This window comes from Manacus candei, unplaced genomic scaffold (assembly GCF_025592945.1).
Source record: "Manacus candei isolate 608988 ecotype Guabito, Panama unplaced genomic scaffold, ASM2559294v1 h1tg000094l, whole genome shotgun sequence".
In the NCBI taxonomy this organism is placed as follows: domain Eukaryota; kingdom Metazoa; phylum Chordata; class Aves; order Passeriformes; family Pipridae; genus Manacus; species Manacus candei.
This window is the reverse complement of record NW_026138142.1, coordinates 2,350,778-2,368,148: the sequence shown is the minus strand read 5'-3', so window position 1 is coordinate 2,368,148 and position 17,371 is coordinate 2,350,778. Positions and strand designations below refer to the sequence as shown.

Genomic DNA, 17,371 nt, shown 5'->3' with positions numbered 1-17,371 from the left:
AGCTACACACCCCCAAGTTTGTTCTCCCAAGTTCTAGAAGAAATCACATTCAGTTGTCCTTCAGCTACTTCTGGGAACGCTGGTTCTGTGTCTTCCCTCCCAGAATCAGTAACTAGGGAGACTTTCTGTCTAATGCAAAGACTGAAATTATTTCTAAGGGTAACACTTTACCTCAGTGTCTTGACTTAAAAATTCAGCTGGTTCAGCAGCTGACGAGGTGACTGAGTTCAGCTGAGCTTCAGGAATTCTGAGTAGTCACTCTGTCTTTTTAAAACGATTTAGCCACCTGGATCACAAGGATTTTTTTCAGTCACATATTCTTAGCTTCCTCTTTCCTAACCCAAGTCACAACCTGTAAATACTTGGCAGCTGTTGAAAGGCCAAAAAGTCTGTTGTTCTATATGAGCATTAGTATGTGGCTGGTACAGGTCTGTTGAAGAAATCCTCTCACGTTGTCCATGAATGCTTGTTCAGTTCTGACTTCTGGTCACTGTTGCTGAAGGGAATGTGTAAGGTTTTTTTGCTCTTGATCACTGCTTTTGCCAGATTCAGTCTTCAATTTTTTTCAAAAATTCATCTCCCAAATCCTTAATACTAAAACGATGTTTGTATTTGCTTAAACATTTTTCTTTGTTTCATTTATTACAGTCAATATAGCTCCCTAAAAGCTCAGTCTCTCTGTTGTCCTTAAAATTGCTTTGAAGATCAAATTGATCATCTTAGAATTATTAAAAGTTAAAAAAAAAAAAGAAAGACCATCTTAATTTTCGCTTTATCTTTTGAGCTTTCAATTGGAAATGGGTCTGTGTGGTTTGGCAAAGTACCAGTTCTTTGGTTATATGCTTCCATTTTGTTACCATGGCAAATTCTAATCTCTGAGCTGTGGTTCCTGATCAGATCTGAACTTGCTTGTAAAGTCCCAGAGGCAGAAAAGAAAAACCACCCAAGTCCCATAAACCCAAACAGAATCGTTGCACAAAGATTATTGTTTGCATATTCTTTTCTAAGAAATACATCGGCATCTGAAGAAGAGAGCAGTAATTACCAGAGGTTATTGATTCTCTAACACCTATGGTCCATAAGTGAGCTCACAAGACAGAAATAGCACAGCTGGACCTCAGCAATGAAAAATGCAGAGTGTTTCAAAGAATTAGGTGTTGATCTTTGTTGGGGGTTTGTTTTACATTACTCTTTCTTTTAAATGAATGAGCTTCTAGTTGGTTTTGCCTTATATCCTGGGTGCCTCAAACAGAGCAAACACAGGGGTGGCCTCCCTCACATGGGGCACAGCGTGCAGTTCTGGCCCCCACAATTTAGGAAGGATGTGAAGGTCCCTGAATGCACCCAGAGGAGGGCAAAAAGGCTGGTGGGAGGGCTGGAAGGAATGTCCTGTGAGGAGGGGCTGAAGGGTTTGGACTTGTCTAGTTTGGAGAAGAGGAGGCCAAGGGGTGACCTCGACACTCTCTACAGTTTCCTGAGGAGGGGAAGTGGAGAGGGAGGTGCTGAGCTTCTCTCCCTGGTATCCAGTGACAGTATGTGTGGGAATGGCACAAAGCTGCACTGGGGGTGGGTTGGGGTGAGACATTAGGAAGCCTTTCTTTACCAAGAGAGTGGTTGAACACTGGAACAGGCTTCCTGGAGGGGTGGTCCATGCCCAAAGCCTGTCAGTACTCAAGAGGCACTGGGAGAGAGCTCTTAGGAACAGCTTTAACATGGTCAGCCCTGAGTTGCTCAGACAGTTACATTGGTTAGTTGTTGTGGGTCCCTTCCGACTGAAATTCCTCTTCTACTCTATTCTATTCACTTTTGATGCAGGTTTCATAGAAGTCAGAAATCATTTATCTAATAGATAGTAGTTTAAAGCTGTGTATTGTTTCTGTTATTTTCTAATTGTTCATAGCATTTTTACTTCAATTGCCTCTAGCACTGGAAACAAACCTTCAGAAGGAAAAATGGATCACTTGTCTTGGTCATCAGAAGCTAACAGCTTTCGACGTTTCACCCCTGAGTCCTTGGCTGCAATTGAGCAAAGAATTGCTGAGAAAAAAAAGCAGCCAGACAAAGAAAAAGAGAAGAATAAGGATCAAGGAGTTGAAGCAGAGCAACTTACTCCCCGGCTTGATCTGCAAATCTGCAAAAAGCTGTCATCTCTTTATGGGGACATTCCATCAGAGCTCATTGGGGAGCCCCTGGAGGATTTTGATCCATACTACAGTGATCACAAGGTTAAAACTTCCAAAAGCATTTCTTTGATTTAACTTTTTCTGCTGAACTCTTAAGAGATAGTAAAAGCTCTAGTTGGGAGATGCTGGGTTTTGATTGTTGTGCAGACAGGTCTTTTAACATTCCTGACATCTTTTGGGGCGGGAGTCCTGAGGTGTGCTCTGCTTTATGCCATGAAGAGGTATCTTCAGTTCCAGTCAGCAGTCAGATTTAATTATGAGAACATAATACACATGATTGATACACTTTTACAGGAAATATATTCTGGGATAAGGGATGCTTTGTTTTGCAGAGCAATTTCTGTGATGCCTGTGAGGCTGAACTCCCTGTGGTATAAACAGTGCCTTTCCAAGAGTAGGTCATGCTGGAACTGCAGAAGCTTTCACTGAATTACAAAGATTATACCAATTAGGGGAGGCATATTTGAGATATTTCCAGCACTCTGTGCAGCAAACCCATGTATTTGCATTGTTGTAAATTAATTTTCTGTTATTTTATGTCTCGTTGGCTTTGTTTATCGTACCATATTTATATTGCAAATCCTCCATGTGATTGCAAAGGGGTTGGTGTTGTTGCCTGGGGGAGTGTCTAAAGTAGATGATGTAGGAATCCCTTCTCAATTAAGTGTCTGTTGTATGATTGCTTACTGTTGAGGGGGACTTGACCGGAAGAGCAGGAGGTTCCATGCAGTGCTGTGCTGCTGTCTTTATGAAATGACCAGCAAGGCATTGGAATGTAATAACTGAATGGGAGAACATGCAGAAGACTTTGTTCTTCCAGAGATTTGTTTTCTCCAAGTAATCAAAGTAATAGTGTTGATGAAGAGAAACTGAGGCTGATTCAATTGAAGAATGTACATTAGGAAACTGTGTTTTTCATTCATGATATTTCATTTTTACGTGTAGCACAAGTACGGAGCTGCGTGGAACTTGAGGTAGCTGAGAAGGAATTTACAGAGCTGCTTGATAATTTGGGGATACTTCGAATTTTTAATTTTTCCTGTGGATGTCTGGGTTTCTGGCAGTCTTATCCAATGTGTATTTTGTAAATAAGGTTTTGTAGCCTATAAAACTATCCAAGAGTGAAATACTTCTGAGTATGACTGTGACTACTGTTACAGTCCTAGAATAGTAATTACTAGTTAATTGCTTTAAGTAGTTAAATTACTTTGACCAAGGGAATATGATCACTTGCCCTTCATTCTCATGACTGCTTCTTCCTCTCAGGCAGTAATGCACTTTTATAGAGTTACTCTCTTTTCTTCCAAATGTGTATGGCCAGGTCACAGCTCCAAGTAAGAAAACAGGAAAGCTTTACTCATAATTGCAGTTTTATATAGTTCTAGATGCAGACTTGAAAACCTGAACATTTACTTTTTGGGGAAATTTAATTAGTTTAAAAATTTCATATCCTATGAATCTTTTCTTTATAGACTTTTATGGTGCTAAACAAACAGAGGACTATTTTCCGGTTTACTGCCACACCTGCCTTGTGTATATTTGGTCCTTTTAATCCAATCAGAAAAGCAGCAATTAAAATTCTGACCAATTCATATCCTTTCATTGGTTTCCCTTATTTGAATTTTAAAATATCCTGTATCATTTTCTGTCATTCTGTTCCTCTGTTTATATTAATGTGAACATAAGCTCTGATATAGATATGGTTGATAGAGATCTTTTAGAAGTTATATTGAATCTAATGTTACAACAGCTGAGATATTTCCATGATGTTGATACAAGCTGATATTTAAAATCAATTTTGCAGATAGTGGTATGAAACAGCCTTTAGAGGCTATTGTATGATATTGTAGCCCTTTGCCAGAACTTGTTCGAAATCTCTGCTCTGGTCACAAGGTTAAATTAAAAACATACAAACAAAGAAACAAAGCAAAGCAGGGACTCCCTGGTTTTTAAGATATGAAAGATGGGATTTATGGTGAAGCTTTGCTGGAAGAGTCTCATGTTCTCCTAAGAAATGTGTTCCACACTCAAGTTTAGAATGTTCTGAAGAGTGCCCATCTTTCATATTTTTGTAACAATATAACTGTAGTTTGGAGAATGTCAGAATGTGAAGAATTTGCAGGTGCTAAAACATCAAGTGAGTAGTTTCTGCTTTTTCTGCTAAATATCTCTATTCATTTGGAATTATTGATTTGTGAAAATAGATCCTTTTAATGGAACTTATGTCTGACTTTGAATGTGTATTCCTAGTATTAGAAATTGCTAAATTTAGTATTCACTTTCAATTAAACCTTACATTTAAAAACAAAGTTTATTTAAAAAACACCCCAAACAGTTTTATTAGATGGCTGGTGAACTTTTATGAAAGAATGTTTTTTCTTATGCATGTTTTCACTGCCTGCCACACAAAGTGAGAATGCTTTCTGAACTCCTGCAGAGCAGAGGGGTGTTTTGCTAACATGTGGATATGGAATCCCAGTTTCAAAGAACATTGGTTATTAGTAATGAGGCTTTTTCAACTGGTTTTCATTAGTTTATATTTCTCATCTCTTCTGTTAAACATGTTACATCCCACTTAAGTTCTAACTTAATTTCTCTGGAAAACACATGAAATGTCCTGAGCATATTCAAAACCAACGTTGTTATTTGAATGCCTGTATGCTTTCTGTGTGGAAAACAGGACCTTCTGTGGACTTCATTGTTTTATGATGTAGCATTTTTTCCTTAACTTACTATTCACATGGTTTGCTGTCTTTATTTTATGTACTCTGTACCTCAATTTTTCACTTTTGACTGTACGTCAGCTTGCACCAGAACTCAACTGGACTGAGTAAGTATCTCAGTGGCTCTGTGTTCCCTCTTTTTCCATGAATATTCACATGCAGGACCGAAAAATTTAAACAATGTGGTGATCTAATTCAGGGCCTTGAAAATTCTCAGTCAGACCTCTGAGGAAGATTGAGGATTGTTATTATATCTCCCAGTCTTTGGTGGAGCTTCAGTGCCTTTTCTCAGAGGCTCACACCATGTGCCCTTTCCTCTGTGTTGGCTAATTTTGCTATCTACTGTGACATAGAAGGTTGGCCCATTTTTTCTTTTAAGGAATGAGCCTTTTAGAGAGACTGTGGGGTAGAATTCTAACTTAAAATCTCTCATTCTACAGAAGTAACCTGAATGTCTGTTATGGTTGGCTCATGCAAAAACTAGAAAGGGATAAGTGTCCATTCTGGGGGTAAGCATGGTGATAAGAATAGGTTAATTTTCTGTAGGTTTGATTTCCATGATAGAGTTTTTCTCAGACAAAAAGTATAAAATGTGCAAACTTTACAGGCTGAAATAAGCCTTTGTTCAATTGTTCTTTCGTTCTGTTGTTCTGCCAGAATGTTGAGGCCTTGTGATTTTCCAACCTGCTTTAGAATATAAACACAGTGTTAAAAATGTTTGCCAAGGAAGTGTGAGCTATCCTTCACCAAGAAATAATATCATAGGCTTCTGTGAACTTTTGTGGTTACAGATTTACTACCTGCAGTCTTACTAGAATTCAGGAACACATTATCTGATACCCATGATGCTTCAGAAAGTAATATAATCTGTCCTATCATAGAAAATGCCTGAATGTGACTCAATCTCATTAATGTTTTTATTTCTTTAATCCTAATAAGACTTTCCTCCTCAGAATTGCTTTTACTGGCGTATATACTGCTGAAATGTTGATAAAAATAGTAGCAAGAGGATTTGTTTGGAATGAATTTACCTTCCTTCGAGATCCGTGGAACTGCTTGGATCTGTCTGTTACTATTGTAATGTAAGTACAACTCAGTTGTTCTTTTACACTGAAGGGAAAAAGCCACAGATTTAATACTATTTGATGTTGCTGAAATTCCTGAGAGTGTTTGGCATCCTACCTTCTAAAGAGTTACTGTGCTTGAACCACCATTTGCATATGTGCAAAGAGAAAAATAGTCATAGACTGGCTCAACATGGTTATGGTTTGAAAGTTACATCCTTGCCATTCAGTTATATGTGCTTTCATTTTATAGGTACGTTGCTACATTTATAGATATAGGTGATGTTTCACTTTTTGCATCTGTCAGAGTACTGAGGACTTTGAAAGCCATTTCAGTAATACCAGGTAAGGAACAATCTTACTGCTATCCTCTCCATTTCACCAGTCTGCTGATTCTGATTCCTCTCCTGTTCTTGTCTGCAGCTTTCTGGTCATTTTTTGTGACTGCTGATGGGATCCTGTATTATTGTATATATATAGTTGCTTTTAGGTGTGACTGTTTTACAGTCTGTATTAACTCTCAGCAGCATCCTAACAGAATTGTTTTAATCATCTTTCCTCCAAATGGTTTTGACAAAGGCAAATTTAATTTCTGCATTTTTCGTCCCATCACTAATGTTCAATTTTACTTAGTCCGATGCCTTTGTTCTTTTACTTTTGTGTTCCTGGAGCAGCCTCCTCTGTTTGATGTGTTCTCTTAACACAATATGGTTATACCCCCATATTTCTGTTTCCTTAGCTTAACTAGCTTGCTAAGATTCAGTGGCTTAATCATCTTTAGTTTCTTCCCGAGAATGCTGACTTCACAATATTTGAGACTTTCATTTGTTTCCTTGCTGACCCCAGCCACTATCTGGATTCTGTGTAATACTTTCAGCAATATGTTGCATATACCATCCAGATACTCGATATGTCATGCTCCTAACTAGGATACCAAAGGATGATTTGAGGGTCTACCTGCAAAAATTCATTTGAAAATCTGTCAATGACTGTATATGTTGTCATATATATAGTAACTTTACCTCTTCTATGTAATTGAAAATGTAGTTTTGATTTAGCTCTGAAATTATAGCAGGAATTAAACATAGAAAGTGTTTAATTTTATTGTCAAAACCACACATAATACTTTTCCTTTCATATTCAGCATGGAGAACAGAGATCAAGTATAATTTGACTTTTTTTCTTATGAAAAATCCTGGATATCCCTGTCTGCTTATATCATACCTCAGATTCAATGATTCTGCCTCAGTATTGGGCTTAAGTTTATATATAAGGCATTTTCTCAGAATCCCAGAATGGCTGAGTTTGAAAGGGACATCTGGAGGTCGTCTGGTCCAGCCTCACTGCCCAAGCAGGGCCACGGAGAGCTGGTTACCCAGGACCAGGTGCAGACAGCTTTTGTGAGTCTCCAAGGATTGAAACTCCAGAACCTCCCTGGGTAACCCATGCCAGTGCTCAGTCACCCTCTCAGTAGAAAAGTGGTTCCTGATGTTCAGATGGAACATCCCATGTCTCGGTTTGTGCCCATGGCCTCTGGCCCTGGCACTGGGCACCACTGAAAAGCACCTGGATCCATCCTCTTTGCACTCTCCCTTCAGATTTGTGCATCCATGGAGGAGATCCCCCTTGAGCCCTCTCTTCTCCAGGCTGACCAGGCCCAGCTCAGCCTTTCCTCATGGCAGATTTGCTCCAGTCCCTTCCCCATGTTTGTGGCCATTTGCTGGACTCTGCAGTGTGTCCATGGGCCAGAACTGGAGCCAGTAGTCCAGCTGTGGCCCCACCAGGGCTGGGTAGAGAGGAACAATCACCTCCCTTGACCTGCTGGCCAAGCTTTGCCTAATGCAGCCCAGGAAAGAGTCACCCTCTTTGTCACAAGGCACTGTTGCTGGATCATGTTCAGCTTGGTGTCCTCCAGAATGCCCAGGACTCTTTCTGCCAAGCTGTGTTCCAGCTGGCTGGTCCCCAACATTTATATGTTTCCTTACTAATGTCATAAATGTTCTTTTGCTTTTAAACTGGTGGCATCTGTAAGGGATTACCTTCTAAGGCAGAGTTCCCCAAGACCAGCAGAAGCTGTCCTTCATTGTAATGTGTATTTGGCACAAAGTGGAGTACTTGTTTAGTGTTAATCAAGCAGAGAAACAGAAAGCTGCTGCTATTCATTAAAGACTTTGCTAGTCTACCATCTTAATTTAGAATTTGCAAGATAGTGAAATTAGTGTTAGTACTAAAAAGAAGCCAAAGAAATTATGATTAAGAAATTTAGGGAAAAATGCTTTAGTCACTCCTATACTTTGTTTTACCTCATTTAATACTCAGAAATTACAAACCTGTTTACTCTGATTGTTTTTAACAGACTTGCAACTGCTCTGTGTTATCATATGAGAATATCACTGCATTCCTCTTCTCATTTTGCTTATTATTGGATTTTATTTTTCTAGGTTTGAAAATCCTGGTAAATTCAATTGTTGAATCTCTTAAGAAACTTGCTGACGTGTTGATCTTGACTGTATTTTGCTTGAGTATATTTGCCCTAATAGGCCTCCAGCTTTTTATGGGCAACTTAAGATTCAAATGTGTCCTCAATAATACTGTGTACAGTGACTCATTATGTAAGGATCCCAAGATCTATGTACCAAGTGATGAAGGTAAATGTTATTCTTTTCTCTCTTTACATAATCTGTGTATCTTCCTATGAATGTCTTGAATTTCAGAGGTATGTTAAACTAAAGTTGCATGTCTTTCTCCCAAGAAGGAAAACCCTTCCGTTTGCACGAGTCTTAATATGAAGTCTCTGGAACCACTGAATGTGAAATTAGTGAATCTTGGATTTGGAGAAAGATCAGCAGTCTGTGGGATAGATGGGGCTGAGTTTTCTATAAGCATTTGCCCTTTTACCTCTGCATGGTACAGGGATCCTAATTTTAGGGGTACTGCACAGGGAATGGTTATTTTCCCATCACTTTTTCTGTATTTCAGAAAAATACTTCTCACAGCAATTCTTACTTTTAGCAGAGACCAAATGAAATCTTACATTGTGAGCTGTGCAGTAGATAGTCGCTACTTTTTTTAATCAGTCACAGAGACAGATTTGCTGAGAATCAGCCCTATACATCCTTTGTTGTGAAAGGATCCTTCCCAGAGCTTTGATCCATCAGGGTGTTTATCAAGTGCAGTAAATGTATAGTTTCGTGTCAGAAGGCTGTGCAAACTGACAACTTCTGATTTTATGATTCCTTGATTTATTTTTTATTAGATATCTGCCACAGAATGAATGGCTCTTCTGACATATTGCTCTGTGGGTTCAGTTCAGATCCTGAGTAAGTGAACAAAGCAATTTTAGTATTTTCTTAATTTGTTCCTCCAGATGTGCTGTGGTTTTATTTCTGGTCTAAAGGAATGGTGAGGATTTTTCAGGAGGATAGGGTGCATGTGTGTCATTAAATTAAAAGGCATATATTTCACCTCAGAAAAAGAATGAAGTACAAGGATGCAACCAGTTATGTATGTAATTTGTTGCTAACCACTGGGAATGTAATGGTAAGGTAGAATGATATAAATGAGGAGAGGAAAAGATCAGTAAAGACCTGTTAGATATTAATAAACTCTCCTCTCTTCATCTTGGTGAATTTTTTAGAAGTAAAATAATTCCATTTTCCCCCTCTCTGTGTATTTGTTTGCACATATCCTACATCATGAGAGACTTTTTGTCTAGTCCTAAACTAAGATTTCTGTCCAGTTTTCTCTGATTAGACAAATGGCTTTCTAGGATGGTTTGACATAAATCAACCCTTCTGGCAGAATTAAATTAGGGAATTATGAAATGGACTTTCAGATAAACTGAACAAATTTGGTGTTGTCTATTGGGTGCTTTCAGGTACTGTTAAATCTCCAAGTAAATATTGTTTAATCTTTATTTTGTGGTTAGGAAAGAGTGCCCAGAAAACTATACCTGCCAGAACATTGGGCAGAATCCTGACTTTGGTTATACAAGTTTTGATCATTTTGGCTGGGCCTTCCTCTCTGTATTCCGTCTGATGACACTGGATTCCTGGGAGCGTCTCTACAGACAGGTGGGTACTTTTATTACCTGATAGAATGACTTTACACATGCAATTCAGAGCCACTAGAAAAACCTCTGCTGGTTTTAACCTTACTGACACCACATTTCCTTCAAAATCCACGTAAATATTAAGGGAGTAGGTTCAAGTGACTAAGTTGTAACACCTTCTGCAAGGGACATGGAATGGGAGCAATCCTGTTGGGAATGCCCATAGTTCTGTAGGAGAACACACTGGGGTCAGTGGTTAAGAGTGAAATATGAGTATGGAACCACCCAAGGATTGGGATATACAGCAGATCCAGCCAGTGAGCTCACTGCTGCTGCAGGGAGCGTGAGGACTTGTTGCCTTCTCTGTTCCTCTTCCTTTTAAGTCCTGACTCCTCACCAAACCTTTTGGCTCAACACTTTAGTTTCAGATCATTTTTGACAACTGACATTAAAAATTTGGAGGCTTGATGTTTTGATTCACAGAGTTGAATGTACCTTTTCAATTCTGGTGGGTTTTTTTTCAGAAATGCTATAAAAATGCATGTAGACAACTCTCTGGATCCCTTATATCTATACAGTGCCTTTGCTAGCCAAGAATTATCCTCTGCCTTGTTCTGTAAATTTCATATTTTCCATTTTACCTTTTTTTTTCCTTCAACCCTTATTAACTTAAGACTTCTTTTTTAGAATAGATATGATTTCTTTTTGTCATTTAAATGTCTCAGAGCCTTATTTTGAGCCATCTCCTCTGCTGCCATTTAAACAAATGTAAGAGTAAGGTAATCACTCCGATTCTATAATTATAACATCTTTCATGGTTGTTTAGATAATCCCATCTTTATTTCTGAGTTTCATTAATTTCTTCTGTAGTCACCTCTATAGCTCTTCACCGCCCAAGTTGTCTTCTCATAACTTAACCTTTGATGTTCATTTACCCGATTTGCTGGGAGATATTTAATTGAATTTAATTTTAAGAATGGGTCTTATTAATTCTTCTGTGCAGTTTAAGGTATTGTTATGAATATTTGAGGTGTTATGCTAGAAAGAAAACATGGTGTGAACATAGAGAGGATTTTAAGAGCTGAAATCCATTTTCTTCAAGGCTGAGGGAACTCTTGACTGGGTGTATTTCTAGACCTCGTGTATAACTTGGACCAGAGGCTGATCTTAATAATTTAATAAAAATAGTTGTTTAATAAAAATAGTTATGCAGTATGTTAACCCTTTGTATTGCATAGGAAAAGAAATTTTTTAAAGTTAGTTTGAAATTGTATTGTAAATAGTAGTTTGTTAAGAATATATCACAATTTTTACCTTTTCCTCACAGACTATCCGTACATCTGGAGTGACCTGCTTTTTTTTTTTTGTGGTATTCATCCTTCTCTGCTCATTTTATCTCTTCAATCTGATCTTGGCTGTGGTAACTACGGCATATGAAGAGCAAAACAGAGCTGAAAGAGAGACCAAGAAAAAACTACTTCAGGAAGCCCAAGACATTATAAAGAAAGAACAGGTTTGTAAATTGTTACATATAATAAGTGGTTCCTTCTGTTTTCTTCTGTATGTGAATCAGGGAAATGATGTTTTGAATTAAACATGTGCTTCTTGCAATACTTTCTTACATTTCATTTCTCTTTGTGTCTCTATAAATCCATGTGTGTATGTATATATGTATTTAAATATATAAACATTTCTGTGATACAAAAAACCATCATTGAATTTTAGGATTTGCAGACCTGACATTGTATAGGAATGGCTTGTTGGGAAGTTTGTAGCTTTTATGGTATTGCATAGGTGCTGCACTCCATGGTTTTCCCCATTCTTGTACCACTACCATTATTGCTGTGGACAGAAATTCCTTTCTCTGGGTATTCCTTCTTCCTATTACTGCATAGTCTCATGAAGGAAATATGAGTGAATACATTTACATCCATGAGAAAAATTGTCATTTCTGCAGTTCCCAGAAGTTGGAAGTTCCAGTGCTGACAGAGTTCAGGCCTGATTAAAAATCCTTCCAAGAGCCACTGTGCTCAGCATTTTAAAGGTTGTCAGGCCTCTTTCTGAGTGACTGGATGCAGGAGGTCTATCAGTTGACAAGAGCAGGAATAGTCTTTAGACAGGAGAGTTAATAGACACACATCAGATTTCCAGAGTGTTTCCTCTTGGCATAGTATTGTTCCAATCGTTCATACCTTGGTCTGTAAGGGACCAGGGATCACCTGTTTTTATTTCTGACAATCACTGAGCCATGGAATCACAGAATGGTTTGGATTGCAAGGGACCATCAAGATCCTCCAGTTCGGGATGAGCTGGAACACCTTCCACTAGACCAGATTGCTCCAAAGTACATCTAACTTGGCCTTGAACACTTCCAGAGATGGGGCGTCCAGAGCTTTTCAGGGCAATCTATGCCAGTGCCTCACCACCCTGCCAGGAACGAATTTATTCATAACATCTAATCAAAATCTCTCTTCTTTCCCTTTAAAACCATTAGCCCCTGTCATGTCACTACCTGCCCTTGTAAAAAGTCCCTCTCCAGCTCTCTTGGAGCCTCTTTAGGCACTGGAAGGGGCTCTAAGGTCTTCCTGGAGCCTTCTCCAGGCTGAATGACCCCAGCTCTCTCAGCCTGTCTCCAGAGCAGAGGTGCTCCAGCCCTCAGAGCATCTCCGTGCCCTTGGGCAGGTCCATGTCCTGCTGATGTTGGGGGGGGCCTGGAGCTGGACACAGCAGTGCAGGTGGGGTCTCATGAGAGGGGAGCAGAGAGGGAGAATCAACTGCCTTGACCTGCTGCCCATGCTTGTCGTGATGCAGCCCAGGACACAGTTATTTCTGAGCTGCAGGCCCACGCTGCTGGGTCATCTCAAGCTTCTCATCCACCAGAAGTGAAGCTCTAAGCCAAGGCAGCAGGATGGGTTGAAAATTATTGGTAAGACCTATTGTATCTTGTAGCTTTTTATAAAAGCTACCTCTGATTTACTGCTTGCAGTCAAAAAAGTCAGATTTGTAAGAGGCCATACAAATATCCCCCAGCAACTATCCAATTTCATCATTAAGGTGTCATCATAATGGCTAGGCTTCGTGAATGAAGATTTGAGACTGCCTGGCAGTGCATTAAGGTGTAAGGCATCATCATTTTACCAAGTACCTCAGCATTCAGACAGGGTAATAATTTAATGAGTAAAAATTAAATTGTATATTATCCTAGTCCATGTGTTGGCATTTACCTTATGTTAATAGACAGACCTTTGGCCTTTTCTTTTCCAGGAGGTGGCTGCAGCAGAAAGCAGTAAGGCCTTGCAGGTTGGGTCTGAAATGCCAGTTGCTGACTTGAAAAATTCAAAAGGAAAAGCGATTATTAAAGAAATACCTATTTTAAGACAAAATGTAATTTTAGATGATCAGGAGAAAGAGGAGCAAATATTTAATTCACAGCCTGGTCACTGCCACAAGAAGCTTGTAAGTATTTGAAATAGGAAATATATTCATTAGACCTAGGTGTGATATGACAATTCTATGAGCAGAAAAGCTTTCTTTGTTTGCAATTTTTCCTCTCTTTTTTTTTATTTTCCCCTCCTTTCTGCATTCATTGGAATAACTTGTTTTTTAAAGCAATCTGAAAACTGTATTTGGGATGTGACGGAGACAGCACATACGGCCTTGAAAGGGAAGTTGGAAGTGGCTGTCAGTAGTACCTATTAGTATTTCATATTAAAATAATTTCATATTAAAAAAGAAAAAAAAACAAAAGCAAAAGAAAAGCCTAGAGCATTATCCAATGTGAGATGCTCTGACACAGAGTTCTTTCATTAGTCAAATAAATATAAACTGCAACAAACATGACAATTACTGGTGTCTCTCCTGCAGCTGAGGACTCTTCAAACAATGTGCTCTCTACTTTCATCACAAAAAGAGGCTTAAGACAGTAAGTCAAAGAGAAAAAAGCATATCAGGTAGAAACATTTTGGTAGGACTTAAGCAGTTTATAAAAATTTGAATGGACCATTCCTCTAGAGCATATCCCTATTTTAAATCCCAGTTTCTCATCCCCAGTTATTTCCCTCAGTTAAAGACAGATGAGCAGCAGTAACCAGGTCAGTGTCAATTCCTTTGATATGTCCATTCTATGACAGTTCTATCAGCTAAATTTTGGTTATTTTTTCACTAAAATATCAAACTAGCAAAGAGAAATAATGATTATTAAACCCCTGAGGCCAAGGATATCAGTTTCATTCAAGTTGTGCTGAGAGGGAATACCAAGGTGCTGGGCATTGTGATGTGATCAGTCTGTCCACTCTCAGTCTGTCAGGTATCCTGTCAACTGGTAGTTCTAATTATATCCTTCCTGATACTGGAATCTTTGTTTGGTTAGAGCCTGGTGCTAATAACACCAAGATTGTGGGTTCAATCCCTCCATGGGCCATTCACTTAAGAGCTGGAACTGGATGATCCTCATGGGTCCCTTCCAACTCAGGATATTCTGTGAAATTTCAGTGAAATTCTTTCTGATTTTCTCTACCTCAGAGTCTCACATATTCTTTGCAGCCCATGTTTTACGATTGTCTACTTAATCTTGAGAAAGTGTGTGTGTTAATGTGTCATGAACAGAATATTTGATAATAATTCAGTGTATCCCATAAGATACAAGTGTTGGCCTGTCTGTCCTTGAGCTCACATCAGGAGCACTGAGCTGAGCATTCTGTGGCTTCTAATGAAAATAAAAGTAGTGCCATTCCTAGTTTTAAGCAGTTCAATATTAGTAGAGATCTAGATTGGCCTAGTAGTGCTGGAAAAAGCAATAATATTTGTTAACTACTTGACTATTTTTCCTATTAATAAATGTATAATATTTATTAATAGTCAATAATTATAATTGTTAAATAGGGAATAGTTTATTCAAACTGATAGCCCGTGGTTTTGTTGCCTGTTCTTCTCATCAACCACTGGAAAAATGGAAGGATTCTTTTCCCTTGCCCCATTAATGTTTCTATACTTCTTCTATCATGACATTTTTATTGTTATTAAATATTTTCAGAAGGAAACAACTTCATGAAGAAATTTACTGGTTTTGATGAAATGCCCTTTTTCTTCTAAAGCAAAGACCTGATAGTATTGTATTTTTTGTTTTATATATTGTCACCAAAGTAAAGCTTCCCTTCAATGTGTATTTAAAAAGGCATATTTATCTCATGCTGGACATAATTTTTGTATTGCCAGTTTTTCATATTCCCTTGCTATGTTACCTTCTGTTGTCCTTGTAACCAAAGAGGCAGATCCTGCTGTCCTATGATGTGTCAGTGGACTCTATTAATGATCCTTACCGAAGACAGAGGTTAATGAGTGCAGCTGCTATTCTTACAGACTTTTCAGGTTAGTCATTTTTCCTATGGGTTTGTGTAATGTGACCTGAGAGATCAAACTGTCTCAAACACTCAACATTATTTGAAAAGCCACTAGGGGAAATTATACTGCAAATGTAAATTTCAGTAAAACAAATATTCTCATATCTCATATAATTGTGACTGTAACTCAATTACCAAGGGTAAATCATGCCTTACCAACTTGATTGAAAGAAGAGAATTTCAAAGTGTGTGTAAGCAGAAACGTTGCCTATTTTCAGAGGAAGAGGTTGTGCAGTCTCTGACCTGATGGCTGGCCCTGCTTGGAGAAGGGGGTTGCACTACAGATCTCCTAAGCTCTCCTCCAACCTCACTTATAACCCTGTCCTCAGCTATGGACACCTGTGACTGGGCAGGTTCAACTCACAGGACACAGGTTGTCATTGTCCCAGAAACAGTGATTTCTCTCCTTAATGCAGATCCTTTATTATCCTTTAATAGTGTAATCATAGAATCATGGAACTGTTTGTGTTGGATTGCACATTAAGGATCATTTTGTTCTTACCCCCTGCCATGGGCAGGGACACCTTCCACTAGACCAGGTTGCTCAGAGTCCCATCCAACCTGGCCTTGAGCAATCCCAGGGATGGGGCATCCACAGCTTCTCTGGGCAACCTGTGCCAGGGCCTCCCCAACCTCACAGGAAAGAATAATAATCATATGAAGAGGTGGGGAATATCCCCTGTTTCTGTCATTATGAGATTTGTTGATGGTGACCTGCAATAGCCTGTGATTAGTGTAGCCTATTTTGTGTAGTAGGAGTGAAACAACTCTTTGCAATGATGCCATTCTGCTCACATGAGATTGATTTTCCTTTCCAATCTTTTCTCTGACTGTCTTTTTCTTAATCCTGTGATATTCCACACAGGATTATTCATATGCCACTTTCCCTCTTTCTCTGCTAGAGTCAAAATTGAAATGTCCTGCATTGTGGAAACGTTTTGCTCCAAAGTATCTAATTTGGAATTGTTGTCCATTCTGGAGAGCAGTCAAAGAGAAGGTGAAATTGGTGATTTTGGATCCATTTGTTGAACTCTTTATCACAGTTTGCATTATCTTGAACACCTTATTCATGGCTATGGAGCACCCTGGCATGTTGCCAGAAAACAGAAAAATGATTACTATAAGTGACCAGGTAAGTGAGGTCTATGTTAGGGTGAATATGGAGTTATAATCCTGTATTTATACTGGAACAGTCCCATAAGGAGACAGAGTTCTTCAGTGACCTTTTCTGAATTTCTTTTTTGTCTTTCCAGGTGTTCACCCTGATTTTTACACTAGAAATGATCTTGAAAATCATTGCTCTAGATCCTTACTACTATTTTCAGAACAAGTGGAATGTTTTTGATAGCTTGGTTGTTTTGATTGGCCTACTGAGCTTTGGAACCAATCTGTCACCTTTCCGGGTGGTAATGATTTCTTTGCTATTTTTTAAAAAGCACTTATATTGTATAGATTTGTGAATGATTACAGTGAAATACCTTTTCATTATTTTACTGATGAATCTGTCAAATCAGTTCTCTTTGCTGGTAAATAGTAAGCCAACAGGAATATTTCACTGAATAGATAGTAGAACTTCCTGGACAACTTTTCCTTTTGAGCTGAGATTTGTAAAATAACAGAGCTTTCCTCAGGGCTTAGTCTTGGCCTTGAGAGCTCTTCGGTGCTTTCCTCTGTTTTAGGGAGAAAGAGGAGTTGTTCTGAGGTGTCTGTGTATGACATTGCTTTTGTATTTATGTCCTTACGTCATATTTTTAATGCTAAATTTACTAATTATTTCAAAATGCTTCTTAGCATTTCAGTCCTCAAGCCTAGAAATGCAGTTGAATTGTGTTTCCCCTTGTTTATCATGACAGAGATTTTCACAGCCCTGAATGCTAATTTGACTAAATACCTCCTTTTTACTTGTGGGGGTACATAGAGTAGGTCCCACCTGGCTTTTCAGATCCTATTT

General features: G+C 38.7%; 1 protein-coding gene across 1 annotated transcript in view; it reads left to right on the top strand.

Annotated features, from left to right (window-relative positions):
• Positions 1–17,371, top strand: part of LOC127461029 (sodium channel protein type 5 subunit alpha-like) — a 114,118-nt gene that overhangs the window by 79,991 nt on the left and 16,756 nt on the right. Inside the window, exons 4-8 of the mRNA XM_051768251.1 lie at positions 11,349–11,534; positions 13,286–13,477; positions 15,286–15,388; positions 16,323–16,552; positions 16,674–16,826. Coding sequence (XP_051624211.1) covers positions 11,349–11,534; positions 13,286–13,477; positions 15,286–15,388; positions 16,323–16,552; positions 16,674–16,826 — 864 coding nt within the window. The remainder of the gene's footprint in view (positions 1–11,348; positions 11,535–13,285; positions 13,478–15,285; positions 15,389–16,322; positions 16,553–16,673; positions 16,827–17,371) is intronic.